This window comes from Mytilus californianus, unplaced genomic scaffold (assembly GCF_021869535.1).
Source record: "Mytilus californianus isolate M0D057914Y unplaced genomic scaffold, xbMytCali1.0.p SCAF_12, whole genome shotgun sequence".
NCBI lineage: Eukaryota > Metazoa > Mollusca > Bivalvia > Mytilida > Mytilidae > Mytilus > Mytilus californianus.
In genome coordinates, this window is record NW_026262604.1 from 60,523,383 (window position 1) to 60,544,185 (window position 20,803).

Below are 20,803 nucleotides of genomic sequence, written 5' to 3' on the forward strand. Positions count from 1 at the left end.
AGAAAACTTCAGTATCATAACTATATATATTGTCTCTTGTACAAACGCTTGATTAACATTATATTCGATGTGGTTTGAATATAATACAAAAATATTTCCCAAACACCACAAAATTACTGACAGAAAAATCTAATATCCTTTGTTAATTATAAAATCATATTGGATTGGAATCACACGGCACTTATACTTTTGTGTAATTCTTTGCATTTACCCAACAAGGAAAACAGGAAAAACTAGATAGTACGCGTTTTCTCTTTAACGTCATTTTTTATTACAATAAATGGTAGCAATATCTGACGTTGCGTCTTAAGCAATATAACTTCAAATAAACATGCAAGATGTAGTATCAAGCAAACACTAAATAATCATTGCAAGCATGGAAGAAACAACACCAACTTTGAACTCGAACAGTCACCTCGAATCATGTGAAGAATACCTACTGAAACGAGTCTCTTACCTGCAAAATAAATTCAAAACTATTACATGTATTAGGACAAGCCATAATTAAATCAAGAAAAAATAACAAAACTTATACTTGAATTTCTACATTTGATTGACATTCAGTGAAATCCAAAGATATGTTATAAATAAAAAGATCAGATATATTTTCCTATTCTATTGCCAATAGATTGAATAAAACTTTAAATGGCATGTTGTTTTCAATTTTTGCAATTCATGAGTCGGAAAATACGTTATGAAATGATTCTATGCAATTATACTCGATCCCAACTAGATAAATCTTTCAAAAGATGTTAAATACCTACCAATTGTTACCAATCATTGTCTCCTAATCATCATTTTCGACGACTTTAATGAATAGTGGTGTCCTGTCCATGTAAACCATTCAATTCCATCTGCCAGAGAGATATGAGATCCGGATAAATATTTGCCATTTAAATTAGAATGATGACAGTCATTATACCACCAGGCGCCAGAGTAAGTAACTGCACACATATCGGAAGAAGGATCATTGTCTCGGTCTTTGGTACTGAATGGCATGCCGTTATGGAAGCTTAAACTGTCACCTAAAAATAGATCCACATTTTTTATGTTAGAATAGGTTGTTTAACTATGAATATTTAAATCGTGGTTCCAATCTGGTTTGATTGTGAAATGAGTTAAACAGAAACTATTGTTGAGATTTTTTCAATAGAAAGTAGAAACTCCCAATTAAAATTGTGTTCATACGTTACTAGCTACATTTAATGAAGATGTTGTTTATACAACCATGCGCCATGGAATGTAAATCCACATGAAGAATGAACAAGATCATGTCCCCGTCATTGGCACTAAATAGCATGCCATCAACTAAAAAAAAATGGAAATTGGTTGTTCAATCAAGAATATTTAAATTATGGTTCAAAGATAGTTTAATTGTTAAATCAATAAAAGAGAGACTAGATTTTGTCGGGAGAAGACAATTCAAATTACAGTTGTGTTTGCATGATCCAATATATATTGTATTCATTTTCATAGAACACGACTGTGTAGTCCAACGCTTATCATTTGTTTACGAATATAAGAAATACATTGAATTATATTGCATTGTTAAGATTCTTGAGGAGAATCTACTCAGCATATGGTTTCCGTCAAATAGAAAGACTTAGGTGTGCTGCTTCCGGCGTCGGCTTCATTAATTTGTTGAAGTTTGTGATATTTGGTTAGCAGATTTATAAGCATTTGTACATCTCATTTCGATACAGATTAGTATGCCCTATCACCTCGGTCATGGAAAAGTTTGTAATTAGGTCCGTTTAAGAGGAAAAAAAAACATCTAAAAGGTCAATGATATTAGGTCCTACATAAATGCAATTTGACAGAAAAAAATAATATTTTGGTCATTTCCACTGACATTTTCATTTCTATCGTTATGTTACTCATTTCGAAAGCAACTGCTCTCAAATTTTTCCAAATGTATGACATGTCACTCATAAAAATAATTGCATTTTCCAATTATATGTTTATCATGTTTATGGATCGTAAAATGAAAATTCCATTTTATTGATATTGTGCTATTTTCTTGATTCACATCTTATCTAAGACTGTGATAGCCATTGATGTATAATGTACATGTAAAATGGAATTTGTGCGAATGTCATACAAGTGAGAGGTTTAGATAGCTTTAAAACCAGGTTTAATCCACCATTTTCTATATCAGAAAATGCCTGTACCAAGTCAGGAATATGACAGTTGTTATCCATTCGTTATATGTGTTTGAGCTTTTGATTTTGCCATTTGATTAGGGACTTTCCTTTTTGAATTTTTATCGGAGTTCAGTATTTTTGTGATTTTACTTTGTTTGTATAAATACTTACACATTTGATGGGAGAAATAAGCGAGGGGATGTTTTGCTAAATTGAAATAGACATATTCAACTGAAGTTACATCCCTCCCCCACCTTAGTCACATATAAGTAGCCATGTACCAACTTCACCTGCAGATGGGATATACATTTCACAACTTATTCGGTATTCAAGAGCATGCAGCAACTACTCAGACTTTGGAAAACGTCACCAGTGTCGTAGCAGAAAGTTGATGAACCAGGGATATGTCAAAGAACGTCTCGTCCTTTTTTTAAAGATCATCGGTATGTTCCAAAACCTTGGTGATAAATATTCCGTATCAACTTCACAAATAATACACGATGGTCTTGAAGTATAGATTCTGGATACTGACGTTGTTTATCATCTTAATAACGTGTTGTAATATTCTTTTATTTCGTTTTTATGAATATTACTTTAACTGTTTAGTCTGTTTTTGTGGTATCCATTTGACGTGGATCTGTACTTATACATCCCGTCATTGTGTTATTGTTCTATGATAATTTTCGTATTCTTGTCTTCTTTTTTGCTATTATGCTTTGTCTATATGCCTTTTTGTGTTTCTTTGTTACATATGACTTGGCTCTGTACTTATACATCCCGTCATTGTGTTATTGTTCTATGATAATTTTTTCTATTCTTATCTCTCATATTTGCTAATATGCTTTGTCTATATGCCTTTTTGTGTTTCTTTGTTACATATGACGTAGGTCTGTACTTTTGCATTGTGTTATTGTGCCATGGTAAATGTTTGTTTACATATTTGATTCTTGTTTTATAGTGATTAAGATACTAGCACAATGTTGACTGCTGTACCCTTTTTTTAAACTTTTTTATCTTTTATGTATGTTTGTAACAATAGCTATCGTTTGTTGTTGTGGTTCATAAGTGTTTCTCGTTTTTTATATAGATTAGACCGTTGGTTTTCCCGTTTGAATGGTTTTACAGTAGTCATTTGTGGGACTCTTTATAGCTTGCTTTTCGGTGTTCCACTTCTCCTTGCCATATTTCTCAATTTACAGATTTTTGTGTAGAGATGTCTTGACTAATGATAGTCTTTTCGCGTTTTTTATCCATGTTATTGTCTGGTTTTGTTTTTCATATTATTTAGAGTGGCATGCAGCCGGACAGCAAATCCTCCCTGATTTGTCCGTTAAAAACCCGCATTTATTATTCGAGAGTCAAGTGGAGATAATTTCTAAGAACGTCGTCAACAGATGTCGCTGCTTAGAAAAAAAGTTCCCCGCGGAAGACGACCCGGTAGAAAATCGTGAATTTGTTAAATTATAAGAAACTAAATGTATCACGAGCGGTATGCATGATATGATCAGTTTTACAGTTATTTAAAAGATATAAGAAGTCAAAGAAATGTATTTTTGAATCAGAAATTCAAGTCATTTATTTTCAGTCTTCGGAACCGCCATTTTTTAACATCGACTGTCATTGACAAATATTCAACTCGAGACAAATTGACACACGCTCGTTTTACCTAGGAAAAATAAATATGAGAAGTTTATATTGATAAACTGGAACATGGAGAACAGAACTGGGATAGTCACATGACGTTACCCTTCGTTATTTACGCACGAGCACAATGTCATCACAAATTTGTAAGGCCCTGCGGGGACTCCCTGTTATTTTTTCTTGAAACTTTTCTGCTCTCAGAAATATGACAAACTTGCCACTAAGAAAAATTTTTGTGATTTATTTCCCTTTTTCATGCCCAATGATGTCTTTCCAGTACACAAAAATACATAAAATGAACAAAATTTGTTTTACTTTCTTATAAATCACACAGATAATATGAATTCAGCACATTATACATATAAGAAAATGTATATAAACCTCCCAATAACATCCCTTAACATGCTTAAGCAGTGCATTATTTCTTTTGGAAGTCCAGGTGTAAATTATTGTGACACTTGTCAGGTTTTGTCCTGAATGACATTACTTCAGTGTAAACATCCTAAGATCTGATATATCATAGATAATAACAAAGGAAAAACAGTTTGAACAGAGTCAGATCCTTATTTTGTAGCTTTCAGATGTAGTTTCAAATGAATGAAGATGACATCACATCATAATATAATATTGTTTGTGCTTATTCCCTATTGATCGTCTAGCAGTCATCCATTAGTTGTTCCATAGATGATTGTTCAATCTGCATCCAGTTTACCTAAATTAATCTCTATTTATGAATTTTAGTTCATACTATTTTTACAACTGTTAAGCTGCATGTACCTTTTGATGAGGATTTATATTTTAGGTCAACATTCTTCATTATTACACATATTTCAGTATATGTTACCAGAGATGGTTTTATATCATACATTTCTGATGGTACAAATTATACTTAAAAAAGCTTTTATACTCATTATATACTTTTTTTTCACATCCCATCATGGCATGGCTCTGTTTTATGTTGTGATTTTTTTTTTTTTCAATTTAAGTACATGTACATCCATTACTATCCCCTATAATTACATATTATTAGTGGAAAAGCTATTTTCAGTTTACAGTATATTGGCAGTTAAATTTTATCATGTGTATATCATGTTTTGCAATATTTAGTTATTTGATATACATGATTGGGGATTGGGTTTTAAGTTGACAAATACTTAGTAGCTGTCACACCCAGAATATATCTTGATACTTTTGGCATTGACCATAACTTTTATTGCATATATATGTACACATGTTCTATAAAGTAACTTGACATTTCTGTTAGAGACTAAAAGTGCATTTTTTTTATATTTCTATACTCAGAAAAACAAGGTATCTCATTTCCTTTATCATGTTTATCATACTATTAAGCTTTCATCAAATGAAGGACTGGTGCTTTCATGTAATAATAAGAGTTTAAAGTTTTTATTTATTCTAGAAAAATATAAAATTTACTTTACAGACATGACAATTCAAGGGGACTGTATGGATATCGATGTTCTATGCCAAACTTTATATCTCCTAAGTAATATTAAGTTCTAAATGATTTTAAAAAACAGAAAGTTCAAACTACTACATTTCATAAATATTTTTTACAATATAACCCCTTTTCTAAAATGAGACAGCACACAACAAAACACATTACAGGTTTGCAACCACTGTCAGACCAAATCTCAAAATATAGTTAGAATGAAAAACCACTGCAGAGAATTTAGTTCTTCAAAGATAAAATGCAATTCTGACATTAATTTGTTCAGGAAAAGATTTTACTTTTTTACTCAGTCTCTAAATACAAAATGAAATAAAGTTCTGATTTTGTTTTTATTATTTATTAATTTATTTCAATTTTTATTAGCTTGTAATATTGCTACTTACAAACACATAGAAATTACTTGTTTGGTAAAGCCTTCTTTAATATAGAGTAATTTGATAATTAATCTTTTAATCATCATTGTCAAGGATATGATATCATATGCAAGTGACCAGAAGTTGTTGCATTTCAGTGTTCATTAATAGACCTCACATAAATAATTACTTGCATATATAAACATATTTAGAATGGTAATAAACATTAAATTCACAGATATAACTGACATTGGGTCTTCACAGAAATTCTTTTAAAATATTACTCAAGAATAAAATACACAAAAACAAATGTACATTTTATACCCATAATATTTATAAAATGTATTTTCATGCAGATCTACTAAGAAAAAAATCTGTTTCTGCATCACCAAATGCTGAATCAAAATGAAGTATTAATGTGTATTCAAGAATAATAATTGATTCTTCTAAGAAGATGTATGCCTTGAAACAATTATTTCCATCAAACTATGACAAAATAAACATTTCCCCCCTTTAATGATGGAATTTTTTCACCAAAACTTGGGGTAATTTTTTTTTCTAAAAATTTACTGGAATAAAACCCCTCACTTTATGTAAATATTTTTAACCACATAGGATGCTTTTTTATATTTCTTAATTCTGAAGCTAATTGTGTGTAGTATTCTGGTTCAAAAACCATGTGGTTTTTTTTAAACCTAATGTAATAATATTGGCGTTTTACCTGATATCTAGATGATTATAAGATAATTTTTTTTGAATATTTCAATTAAATAGCGATTTAACAAAGCAGACATACATTCTGTAATACTTTCTCTCACTGTTTGGGTCCTGATACCTGACAGGTGCCCTCATTCCAATGATTAATTATAATTTCCAAGATATTTTTTTATATTTACACATTTTGCTATCGCATACTGATAAATTATTGAATATTATACCACAGAATCACTCTTTCACTTACTAAAAATTAGCGAAATGCTTATTTTCTCTCGTTTCTGATCAGCCGTCCCTTATACGACTTTACATTCGAGTTATCTCCCTTTGGCCGGTCGCCAGTTTTGGACCTGTTGAATTGACACACTGCCGTTTTACCTGGCGAGTTTTGGTAACAATAGGCATTTCATGTTCATAATATCAGGAGGTATCATCCCTCTATAGGGAAATACGTGACCATTCCGTGTGTCATTTCAATTTACATTTATTTACTGAGAAGAGTCACGGCCGCGGCACATTTTTTCATCTTTCCCAATCAAATAATCAAGGAAATTATATTTTCTCATTCTTAAAAGAATAACGTAGTTAAAGTTTGAAACCTGCCGTATCTAATGATATATTTGGTTAAGCATGATAAATACATAAAGTAGCTTTACGCCGTCGATTTCGTGACGTCTTTGACGTTGCTAAAAAATGGCATTTTTTGAACTGAAAATCACGTGACCAGAATAATAAAATCGCATCATTATGATATTTGCTGTCCGGCAGCATGGTGTCTTCCTCGTCTTCATTCTCATCTTAACAACAACATATTTTAACAGCAGATTTCAGAATACTTATCAAGGACAGCCCATTTAGTCTGCACAACTCCTCACCAAATTTGAAAAAGCCCTGTACATAACATCATTGTCACCGCACATTTGTATTTACCGTTTCAATATCTTTCTACCACTTTGTATTTGCTCATTCCAAATTTCTGATACCTTTGGTATAACAATCCAAAAGGGTATATGCCATCCGCATTCACTTGAAGTATAACTATTGTTAAAATGCCGAATGGAATTTCCCTAACCTAAAGCTTTAATATGCTTATAAGGTGGATTGCAACTCGGTAATTACTATATCCGTTTCTGAAGACTCCATATTTATATGCTGTGTTTGTGCGATATAATATTATATAAGATTCAATCCGATTGCCCAACCTTCTCTTTTTTTTAAAGTGTGTAATTCTATTTGTGGCTTGATCTACATTTACCATTTTTAAATCACGTTTTCAACACTTGAACGTTATTTTTACATCGCATAATATCGCACACAAGTAATAGGATAATAAGGTTGAGAACATGCTAAAAACCAACGAAAAAGCAGTATAAATACACATATGAACACCAGAAGGAACATTCTCTTATCTATCTCACATCAAAATGTCCAGTTCAATCATTAATGTTACAGATCAGTTTTTCATTAATGTTACAGATCAGTTTTTCATTAATGTTACAGAGATCATGTTTTCATTAATGTTACAGATCAGTTTTTCATTAATGTTACAGATCAGTTTTTCATTAATGTTACAGATCAGTTTTGGGTAAGTGGATTAAATTTCTCCTTATTAATCCATTCTTTGAATGTTACATAGTTTTCACCAGGGTCTCGTTACTAAGTAAATAGTATGTTAGGATCTTTGTTTGAGAATGAGTACCTACTGTAACCTCATGAAAATATCTAGTTCATGATGCATGAGAGCCTCTAAAAAGAATCTGCTATTCACGAAGAATTATGTATCATTGATTGAACACTTGCTCAATTTCTGCTTTCTTACCAGTCACGTTAGGTTCTCACAATGCCAATCTTATATGAACACATGAAGCAAAACTACTCTTTATTATGCTAAAATATGTTTGTCCAGTTCTATTGTTCCGATTGGCAACAGCCAAAAACAACAAAAAATGATACATGTCTGAGAAAACAATGAACACATTGCAGGATCGTATTCATGGAATGTCGAATTGTATTGACAGATTTGATCAATGAGGACTGATATATAAAGGCAGGTGTCCATTTGTCTTAGCTTTAATGCGTGGAATGATGTCAAGACATACATGTGTACTTAATATTTTCATAATCATCTGCTTCAACCCATCTATGTTATCATTTTTTTCTAACTTATGTATACCATTTAAAACTAGAGTTATACTATTGATTAGTTATTCCAGGTTGGAATACATGTATTTCTGGTTAGACATATTACGGAGTGTATGTCCATAAAACGGTTTTTATTATATGTAAGTATGAAACGCATTGTTATATTTGGTTAGTGCTAGGATATATCTTAGTATATACTAATATTAGTTACTAAGTTATAGCATTAATACTAACAGTTGTGCTGGCGCCTAATATATTGGTTAAATTATCATAACCTCTGTTGTTAAACCACCTGCATTCGCGAAAGGATTCTACATATTCCATACTGAATGTTTCATAGATGGAATCTTTTAGTACAGTTACTGTAGATAAATGGATAATTGGATGATACATAAACGACCAATGTAAAATACATTTTGTCATTTAGCACCTTCTTTACTGGTTTTAGCAGAAGAAGGGTCATATACATGAAGTGTTTTATAGAAGAATGAAACAGAAGTAACTTTGAAATGGATAGCGTCGTATTTCTCTCATTGGAATAATTCTTGTGCATCTGAAAACGATAATTAAGTAATGGTGTTGATGTGTGTGGGAAAGATGTTTGCCTACATCAGGTCTTTCTGAACTATCTGAATGCGCAGTTTATTCGCGTATATCTTTGTCATACAAGCAGATTGTTGCGGGTGCCTGTTTTAATTGCATCACCATACTAATCATTAAACAGTAGAAGTGAGTAAATGCCTTGCTAATGGCTTGCCAAGCCTCAGATTACTGAAATTTTATTTACACTATTACTATGTCATCTTCCATCTAATCATAAAGAAAACTGTCCGAGTCGATAAGTTTTCATTCTAGTTAAGTCTAGCTTAAATATTAGAATAACGCCAGTATCTAAACGTGATCCCTCATTGTAGACTAAATTTCTGCAAGAATGGTACCGTAGTTACGATTTTCTATACTTCCTTCACAAATCTGTAGATGTTGTTTGGCTTAAGTATATAAATGTAACAAAAGACACTTACTGTTACTGATGGTACGTCTAAACATAACATGTTACAAAACCTTACAAAAGTTTATATGTGTTGACTTTTATATCTTGTGGTGGCCATCTTGGAAAAACCGCCATTTTGAAAAAACCGCCATTTTGAAATTTCATGGGGTCATAGGTAATATTGTTAGAAGCATCAAGCAGTACTAACATTCCCAATTTGAACTTGTATATTAAGTGATATTTGTTGACTTTGATATTTCATGGCGGCCATCTTGGAAAAAGCCGCCATATTCAAATTGCAAGGTGGGTTCATAGCATATATTTTTTGAAACACCCATAACTACTACCATGCCAAATTTGGTGCTTTTGTCATCTAATCTAATTTTTCCACCATTCTGCCGGACTATAAGGTAATACACCAACGTTGAAAGCCTCAATTTAATGAATTGTTAATTAACATTATAACTTTTTTAAGCACTTTGAACAAACCAACTTTATACATTCTTATCTTCAATTTCTATCTCTAGGTCGATAAGGCTCCTTGGTTGATTTGTTAGTTGCTTAACCAGTGTAAACATCCAGTGTAAAAGTTTCATGCATGTTCAGGACGAGAACAAATTAACAATAAATACAATGAGAAGGTAATAGAGATTGTCCTGGACGATGGTCGAAGGAATTGGACAGCGGCAGAAAGATTATATTGGACAGAAATTAAGCCTTGCAACAGGACACCCAACCAAAGAGTTGTTGCACCGGTTCTTAACGTGCAATGAGCTTTGCACTCTTTATATGAGGCATCGAATTGAACGTCTTCATTCCAATCAATCGAAGGTGGCTGATGACATGTACATCTCGCACAGCCAAATAGACGCCACACTCTGGCTTGGGTATTACTGACGGTAGGAGGAAGACTAATGGTGACCATATTTCTACTAGCTGGTCATCCTTAGAGGGAAGCTGCTGCATGATTACTTATCAACAACAGGTAATTGCTCTGCACTCAGTGCTAAGATACTGGCATAATTAAAATATGATATAGCTTTACTCAATTATCAGATGATGGAATGCACCTGGTTTTAACCTCTCACTAGTATGATAGTCGCATAAAATTCCATTATATTGACAACAATATGTGAACAAGACAAACAGTTATAATAGGTAAAAATGTCAAACATTTGGGTACCGCAGTCAAAATTTTGTTATTATCCTAGTCATTATAAAAACAACGAACTATGTAAACAAAGAAAAACAAAATGGTATTTAGACACTCTATAGATAAAGCTCATAAGTAAAAAAAAAATAAAAACGAGAATTGAAATTATGATCATAGCATAACAACGTTAAAACACTGGCGGGATGTAAAAATACCGAGCCACGACATAAGGGTATTGCCAAAACAGGCGAAACGTTAAAATTTAAAATAGAGATATTGATATTTGCATATATATAGATATTTATCACGTGATTAATTCTGTTCTAGAATCATAGTTTTTTTTTTTTAAAAGAAAATATTTGCATAGTAATTTCCCAAAAAGAAGGCAAACATGGCCTTGAAAAACTGACCAATCGACTCAATGAACTACAATGCATTGTGGGCTACTACGAGTTTACTACCACTTAAAACACGTGGATGTAGTGGACAAACTGTCAAATAATATACTTATATAGTGTCTGTGACTCCCATAATAAATGTTTTTGTTCAGAGAATGTGGTTAATGTAAAATATATAACATAATCTTCAATTTGCATGCTCAGATTAAAAACATATTGATTACTGGCTTCACGATTCGACTTTTTTTTTCGCCTTGTAAAAGTAGTTCAACAGGTTTTGTCCATTGCTTTGCATTGTACCTGTGCATTAATCTCACGGCGTGAAACAGTGAAATTTCCAATGAAGTGACCGCTGTCGAGTATAAAAATCATTTGAGCTCTTTTAATTAGATATAAGAAGATGTGGTATGAGTGTCTATGAGACAACTCTCCATCCAAGACACAATTTATAAAAGAAAACTATTATAGGGCAAAGAACGGTCTTCAACACGGAGCCTTGACTCACACCGAACAGCAAGCTATAAAGGGCCCCAAAATTACTAGTGTAAAACCATTCAAACCATTCAAACGGGAAAAGCAACGGTCTAATCTATATAAAAAACAAGAAACGAGAAACACGTATGAACCACATCAACAAACAACAACTACTTAACAGATTTCTGACTTAGGACAGGTGCAAACAATTGCAGCGGGTTGAAACGTTTTAATGGTACCAAACCTTCACCCTTATCCTTTAAACCTGTATAATGCCATTCAAAAAACATTGCTTCTGCGAAAAAAACAAAGAACATTGCACAGAAACACTGCTTAATTTCAAGCATGTTGTCGTTGTGGCGTTACAGGCTGCCTGGCAATAATGTATGTAACGACAGAAGCAGATTTATATTTAGTATTCTCAAAACATTGTGTTATAAAAAGCGGGGGAGGTAAATAGCACATCCTCATTTTTACGGAAATGTTGTTTACCGTGCCCGGAAATTTAGAAACGATCCTAGTAAACTTATCGATCCTTTAAATAAACTTATTCTAAAAGGTTACCAATTCAACACTGTAATTAGATCATTGAATATTGTTTTTATTGGCATTAATATTTATTTTGTTATCAGTAAATTAATGCAAACTAAAAATCATTGATATATACATATACACATTCATCGATCTACAATCTGTCGATACCTGTATCTTAGCATTGCACAAACAAGGTCATGTTTTTCTCTGACTGTTTATGACGTCTTTACACTAAATCCATTGGATGTGTACGGATTGATAATTTAGTCTTAGATGCATGATTTTTTTAATTAGTTGTTAGTGGCTTTGAACTAGCTGTCAGTAACTGCGAGTACTCTCAGATCTGTACTTAGTGTCTTTTTGGTGTTGGGATATATACAAGTACCCGGCCACGTCCACTCTGTGTAGTATTTCTGTTTGTATCCATCTGATGAGTTAAGCCTTTTTCAACTGATTTTTAAAGTTCGTTCTAATGTTGTACTGTTACACCACTGTCCCAGGTTAGGGGAGGGTTGGGATCCCGCTAACATGTTTAACCCCGCCACATTCTGTATGTTTGTGCCTGTTCCAAGTCAGGAGCCTGTAATTCAGTGGTTGTCGTTTGTTGATGTGTAACATATTTGTTTTTCGTTAATTTTTTGTACATAAATTAGGCCGTCAGTTTTCTTGTTGAATTGTTTTACATTTGTCATTTCGGGGCCTTTTATAGCTGACAATGTGGTATGGGCTTTGTTCATTGTTGAATACCGTACGGTGACCTATAGTTGTTAATTTTTGTGTCATTTGGTCTCTTGTGGCGAATTGTCTCATTGGCAATCATACAACGTCTTCTTTTTTTGTAACACATCCATCGATGAAGTCCGTCTGTTGCTAATTTTATCCTAACTTTGTTACCTAAGAGATATTTTTTATCGTTCGGCTGCTGTCCTATAGACTTATGTGCAATATCTTCAATCAGTTAAAATCCCCCGTATCATAGTGGGTGCCATGTTGCCCATTTCGGTTTTCTAAATCGTGCTTTGTATATAGAAATAAGAAGATGACGTATGAGTGCCAAATGAGACATGTCTCCATTCAATACACCATCTAGTAAAGACTTAAAAAAAAAAGTAAGCGATCATAGAATCAACGCTGTAAAGTAAGCTATAAAGGGACCAAAAATTACTAGTGTAAAACAATTCAAACGAAAAAACAGCGGCCTAATTTATATACTAAACGAGAAGAAAAATTATCCAATAAATAAGAGGAATATGATCATAGGTGTAGATCCGACACTTCAATTTTTACAAAACATATCAAAATTCGCCTCCTACTACCACATTAACATGGATAGCATCATAAATGATTTCTATTATGATTGGCAAATATCCGAGTCCGTTAAAAATATCAAAAATTCCAATATCTACATTGGAAGAAAACGAATTTGCAAAAACGAAAACAAAATGAAACTACAGATGCTTGCAATGATTGAGGAAAATATTACTTCATTACTTTCAGAACAAAGAGGCAGTTTGAAATAGGAAAAAGGTCCAAAAGACTGAAATACTTTACAAAATCAATACTTATGGATTTTGTTAACATTTTCAGACAAGAATTAAGAAATGTCTTGAGCAGTTTTGATGAAATATGATAGATGATATAGGCTTCATACATGTTTTGCACCTATCAAATTCTAAATATAAAAATAACACAGTATTTTACAGTAAATATCTCATAATGAAAAACCAATCTTTCTGAAAGGTTTGTATACAGAAATAAGGAGATGTGGTATGATTGCCAATAAGACAACTATCCACCAAAGTTCTAAATGAAGTGGATGTAAGTAATTATAGGCAACAATAATACATTCAACAATGAGAAAAACCCATACCGTATAGTCGGCTATTAATGGCCCAGATTGATGATTACATGTGCTTTGTTTCTTAAAGACACATTAATAAATACATACCCTTCCTCGACTTAAATGAATTTTTAATCGTAAACGAAGGTACAATATCATAACATCATTTTATGAAAAGATGTAAAATTTAAGTTACCCAAACAGATATTTGACACACTCCAAGCTTTCCCCTTTTTAAGAACACACAATTCAAGCATCCCTTATATTTTTTATCTATCTGTATGAAAGTTGCTGGCCTCATGAATATTAACGCCGGCTGTTTCCGATGGCTAGCTTCACGCTAGTACGTTTGTCTTATAGCTAAATGTGTTTTTCACTGTTGTTTTGTTGCTGTCTTGTAGACATATATCTGAATCTCCGTGTCATCATCAATCATATTAATGGCTATGTTTCGGGTAATTCAAACACTCGTTTCTTCGTATAGAAACAACTCTTCGTTAATCTGAGCATGGAACGAATACTTTATATCACTGACTATAAATGTGGATACAAAAAAATGAAAAACTATGCAAAATTGTTAATCCCGCAATGCATGAAAAAATGTGTCGTATGTCAGTAAATAACACGTGTTCTCAGTTGATTGTAAACACGTAGTAGTCCATCATGCATTGTAACTCATTTAGTGGGTTGGTCAAAAACCCCGGTAAAAAAATATTGCGTCTTACGGAAATAAACTATTACATGTGCGAGGACATAAGTATGCTAATTTATGCATATCCATATAAAGTAGTGTTCCCGACCTGTTTAACAAACCGTTTATAAAATAACATTCTTAAAATTCATCATATTTTAATCAAACAAAATGTATTCGTATCAGTAACATTGTAACTTGTGAGAATGTGAAACACGGTCCTCTTTTGTACAAATAATTAATGAATTATTAAATCAAAACAGAAAAATCGTATCGTCTTGTTATAAAGCAATCCTATTAAAAACTTTAAATACGAACCTGCATTGCCGCTGTAACCTTCGACTGTCAATTGGTAATTAGACAGTTCATCCGATATTTGGAACGAATCGTATTCTGCGTATCTCATTTCATTCGCAAAGTTTTCCAATTCGATTCGCAAGGTATAATCATTATTTGAAGTCAGCATGTGAATGTACTTATTACCTAAAATAAAAAGGATATAAAATCACACGCGGTAAGGGAGTAAACTGTACATGTCGTCTGTTGTCGTTGTCTGTAGGTAACACCAATAATGCATGGCAACTAGCAGAAAAGAAATCCGTTAAACATCAAAGTGAACCTTCATAATTGCGTTACATATACATATACATAGCTAGTATACGCTTGGACCGCCTGTGTCAAGTCAAGCAAAATGTTACAATTTTCAGGTGAAGCTTTGCTTTGAACAATGAAGAAGTGTCACGACGGGTGGACGTTAGTGTCGGCTCGCTTAGTTGAAATGCCTGCTTTTAAACTGGTAGCTTTTTAGCTACGTATAAATTTGAAAGGTCCACCTAAAGGGCATATAAGAGATATGTATATAGTCATGTAGGTCTTCTTCAAACCGGCAGTTAAACCCTTCCCAGGGGGATGTTTGGTTGTGCGGAATGTACTATTAAGCAGCCACATCAGGTCAAAATATGGACGTGAAATCCTACACTTCGAGCAAAGATAGTGACACGCTCTTCGCACGTAAAGATCTAATGCAACAACTCCTTAAAAAAGGGGCGAAAAATATCATAGGGACATTCAGAAAGTAAAATCACAAAAATACTGAACTCCGAGGAAAATTCAAAACGGAAAGTCCCAAATCATAAATCGAAAATAAATTGATAACACCCTGGCAAAATAGAAAAACGACAAACAGACATACCATTATACACAAAACACTACAAAGAAAACTACAGACTAAGCAACACGGACCCCACCAAAAACTGTGTCTGTGAGTTACCTATGGCAAGCCAAAATGTATGTTTTTATCTCAGTGTCTAATATGATTTCATTTTCGAGAAGCAGTTCAAATTTCCCTCTCTATAACAGGGCTATTGTTAATAAGTGCTCGTCCTCAACATGCTGATCTCTTTAACACTGGAGGTTTAACAGCTAACAATCGATCAATCACCTTTGAAACGACAATTTAGTAAAATAGATATACAAATGACTTTTGCGTGTCTTAAGTAATCTTATGATATTATTCTTCGTGGTGTAAATAATTAATGCAACAAACTCTTCTGCAGTAAAGTCATTTCCTTTTATTATATTATACAGAGTTTATATTATATATAATTCAAGAGCGGTATATACATAATATTTGTTTAAAATATGAACATTAAAACGGAGGAATAATGTTACCTTGAAATCAAGGTCACGTCTTTCCGTTATCTCTCACTTTAAATTTTAATTTCCAGGCTTCTCACAAACGAATTAAAAGTGACTCAATTTAATTGCTGCATTATATATTGTAACAGGACATACACATATATTTCGATGAACAGTAAAAAAATGTATACAGCAGTCGCGCCTTAATATGTTAATTATCAAATAAGTTACAAGCACTCAGAAATAAATATATAACTAAGCCAAACAGAACACATCAAGTACACATTTGAGCCACACTTAAGTAAGCACTAATTTATTGATAAATACATTAAGAACAAATATTATTAACATTGTTATTAGCGGCGGTTGAGTGGGTAATTTCTACAATAAACTTCATATGTGCTGCGAGTTCTGAAACGAATTAATATATGATTACATCTTAGCTCAATGTAAACAGTGATCCACGTTGTTGTTAAAAGTAATCAAACATAAAACAGCATCAGGCTTCTTACAAAACCAATTAAAAGTTACTCAATTTTATTGCAACACAATATACAGTAGCAAAACATACATCAAAATATGTTTCACAGAACAGGATAAACAATTTAAACAGTAGTCACGCCAACATCTATACATGGTGTGTAAGTAAGCAAATAAACGGCAAGCAAACAGAAATAAATAAAATAAATTAGGGCAAACAGATAAAAATACACATTTGTATCGCCAAGACGAAGACCACTAAATTATGAAAAAATGTCCTGAACGATGACTTTTTACTCAACAGAGAAGAATATTAAACAATATGACTTCGAAAATTTAGCATGCAAGAAGTTATATCAAGCGCAAAGCAGCAACGAGGCGTAATTTCTACCATGAACTAAAAGTCATTTCTCCATACTAAAACAATATCTCATATGATGAGAAACAGCACTCCACATCGTCAACAATACTCACCGAAGAGAACCTTACCTGCAAAGTAAAATTAAATCATTAGGACATCACATAATGAATCTACATGTACATGAATCAACTGTTGATAAACATAATTATAATAAATACAACTACAGCATGATGACACTGACCAAATACTAAGCGAAAGAATGGATAAAAAACTTGAAATTCAACTATTTCTTATCCTTCAACTCCACCTGATGATGGTATCTAAAATGAGAGGATACAACTTTTAAAAATATATAATCCACAGCTCTCTACTTCCATACATTGGTGTAATAGCCATGTAAACCAACATCCTCGTATGCAAATTATCCACCTTGTTGACCATTCGTTTGATGTGTTTGAGCTTTTGATTTTGCCATTTGATTAGGGACTTTCCGTTTCGAAATTTCCTCAGAGCTCAGTATTTTTGTGATTTTACTTATTACCTTTCACATTTAAGAAAATATGTATATCAAAGAATAAATTCTACTTTATAAATCGAACATTCACTACTCAAGACCATGTTTATTTCCATATTTGAAAAATTTACAGGTCGAGGAAGAATACCAGACACTGACCATAAAAGGAAATAACCATTTTGCAGTAAAAATCAAATTGGGTTAGTCGATTTAATTTGAACAAAAGCAAGGAGTGAGTAAACAATTGTAATAAAATGAGCAACACGACGGGTGCCACATGTGGAGCAGGATCTGCTAACCCTTCCGAAGCACCTGATATCACCCCATTTGTGGGGTTCGTGTTACTTTATCTATAGTTTTCTATGTTGTGTCTTGTGTACTATTATTTGTCTGTTTGGCTTTTTCTTTTTTAGCCATGGCGTTGTCAGTTTATGTTCGATCTATAAGTTTGAAAGTCCCACTGGTATATTTCGCCCCTCTTTTTTGTACCGTTGATAAATACTCTCTTTGTACTTGTTAAAAAAGAGGGACGAAAGATACCAGAGGGACAGTCAAACTCATAGATCGAAAACAAACTGACAACGCCATGACCAAAAATAAAAAGACAAACAGACAAATAATAGTACAGATGACACAACATAGAAAACCAAAGACTAAGCAACACGAACCCCACCAAAAACTGGGGGTGATCTCAGGTGCTCCGGAAGGGTAAGCAGATCCTGCTCCACATATGGCACCCGTCGTGTTGCTTATGTTATTACAAATCCGGTAAATAGTCTAATTCGGTAAGTCACATTCGTTAAATTAATACGTCCTATGGAGTCCACCAGAAGGCACCAGCTTACTTAGCAATATAATCTGACATTATATAGTTATCAAAGGTACCAGACTTATAATTTGATACGCCAGACGTGCGTTTCGTCTACATTAGACTCATCAGTGACGCTCAGATCAAAATAGTTATTAAGCCAAACAAGTAAAAAGTTGAAGAACATTGAGGACCCAAAATTCCAAAAAGTTGTGCCAAAGACGGCTAAGGTAATCTATGCTTGGGATAAGAAAATCCTTAGTATTTAGAAAAATTCATACTTTTATAAACAGGAAATTTTTAAAAATGACCATATAATTGATATTCATGTAAACACCGAGGTGCTGACTACTACTAAAATCACCGATGATCTTGTTTCTGCATAGAAACAATTATAAAAAAATAAAATAACCAAAAGTTATTTATAGACATCGTCTGAGAAACTTGTAATTTCGTTTTAAATGAGAATTTTGTCTACTTTTCCCTTTCAGTTTAATTAACTTCTAAGACGCTTCCTCATCAAACGCAGACGAAACCTCATCCCTTCCTCTTATAAAACCTTGTGTAGAGTAAGATAACGAATTTTATACTGTTTTTTATCCAGTTACTAAGCTAGTTTTTATACTTTTATATGTACACGGTAAGGTAATTTACGCCCGTTTTTACTCTATTAAATGCAAGATTTGTCTTTTGCGCTGGAAAAAATTGTATCAAATTCTAATTGGCAGACTGCTAATTACCGGAGTACTAGAAATATGGCAAACATTTTGTTTTGCCAAATTTTTATGTCTAAGACCATTCCAAATAACAATTAAAGTATAGAAAAATAACACATTTTCATAGTTGCTTATTCTCAATAAATTCGTTTTCTGAATTTGGTACGAACTTAGAATTTCTACTTATCATAAAAACATCAACAAAAATAACCTCCATCGTGTGCCAAAGCCGTAATTTCACAAATCTAAAATCAAAGGAATTATAGGAAGAGCTTTCCTAGGCAATTTTAGATTTAAAGTAAGTTTTATAAATAACAAATCAAATTTTGAAACTCAAAAATTAGTAAACAGATTCACTTCGTTCACCATTCATGTAATTTTGAATAGAATGCCTTAATTTAAAGAAATGCTCAAAAAATTGAATTAAGTAAAAAATTGTTATAAAGACCTCCTCCGCTGAACGTTAACTTCAATGTTTTTAAAAGTGTCTTGCAAAAGGCTGTCTTGCAAGACGTCTTTACATTCATTTGAAACAAATCCAGCTGTATATCTACAATAAATCACCAATCACGAGTCAACTGCAAAAGGCAGGAAAATACATTTACCCATTGTGATACATGCAATTAAAAAGAACAAATCGACGAATCTGGAATAAGAATGCCATCGTCATAAAATGTTTGCTGTTCTGTTTATCAATCGCGGGAAACTCCATGGAAAATGAACAGCTTTAGTTTCAAACTTATATATGTTATTTTTAGCAGCATCATATATAAATTCTCTATCGCATATCAGCATCTCCATTACAACATGAAATATATTACTGTTGACTGTTTGTCACATTTCAGCAATATTTTTCTATTTACAAAATGTACTCTCAATTCTTTAACACTTTTCGGCTGTCTAACTATAGTCGAGACATGTGAGGAAAAGAGTTTCACTCTGGATTTTTCAGTTTAACTTTGTCGTCCCTTAACATGTGACACACGGGTTCTTTACAAATCTACTATGCAATATTTAAATTATGTTTATCTTTAGTAATGTCACATTTATTTGGTGCGACTGTTATACAAGTGAGAGGTTTAGCTAGCTATAAACCCGGTTTAATCCACCATTTTCTACATAAGAAATGCCTGTACCAAGTCAGGAATTTGACAGTTGTTATCAATTCGTTTGTTGTGTTTGAGCTTTTAATTTTGCCATTGATTTGGGAATTCCGTATTTGAATTTTCCTCGGAGTTCAGTATTTTTTGTGATTTTGCTTTTTTATTTCTTTAATACAGGGAAAACTAGCAAACTTTTCTATCGAATATATGTGGAAACATTTGTCTGAAATTGAATTTTTACGTCCTATTAAACAGTTTCTTTTACAACATGCCAACTTATAAAACAGACGTGTCATCTGACGATCAATTCTCATCTTTGTCAATCAACTTTACCAAGGCTGCAATACAATGCAATGTTAAAAAATTATAATCTACCCTCTTTCACTTCCTTACTTATTTAGCATTTCCTTATAATTTCTAATTCTCAAACACAATCTGACTCCTTGCAAGGCGTATAAATTCCACAGCTTTCGTGCATATATTAATTAACTCATGCTTAAGGTCATTTTTTCAACTTGATCATGTGGCCCATCCTTTATCCCTGATCGTACTTTCTTTTTCTCATGCTTGCGCTTACTTTTATGTTTCGTGTCACTATTTGACCATCACTCTGACTAACTCACTACATTCAGAGCTT

General features: G+C 32.8%; 1 protein-coding gene across 1 annotated transcript; it reads right to left on the reverse strand.

Annotated features, from left to right (window-relative positions):
• Positions 1–453: 453 nt before the first annotated feature.
• Positions 454–16,111, reverse strand: LOC127721161 (ficolin-1-like). The gene is made up of 4 exons (XM_052227833.1): positions 16,093–16,111; positions 14,865–15,029; positions 923–1,025; positions 454–457 (listed from the first exon to the last, which is right to left on the reverse strand). Exons 1-4 carry the CDS (start codon positions 16,109–16,111, stop codon positions 454–456), a joined length of 291 nt encoding a protein of 96 aa, XP_052083793.1.
• Between the last annotated feature and the right edge of the window lie 4,692 nt (positions 16,112–20,803).

What these genes read in the sequence shown, in the direction of transcription:
- LOC127721161 (XM_052227833.1), bottom strand. An exon ending in AGGTTACAGCGGCAATGCAG is followed by an intron (nt 1,026 to 14,864) that starts GTTCGTATTTAA and finishes ATCTATTTTTAG; the next exon opens with GTGACAGTTTAAGCTTCCAT.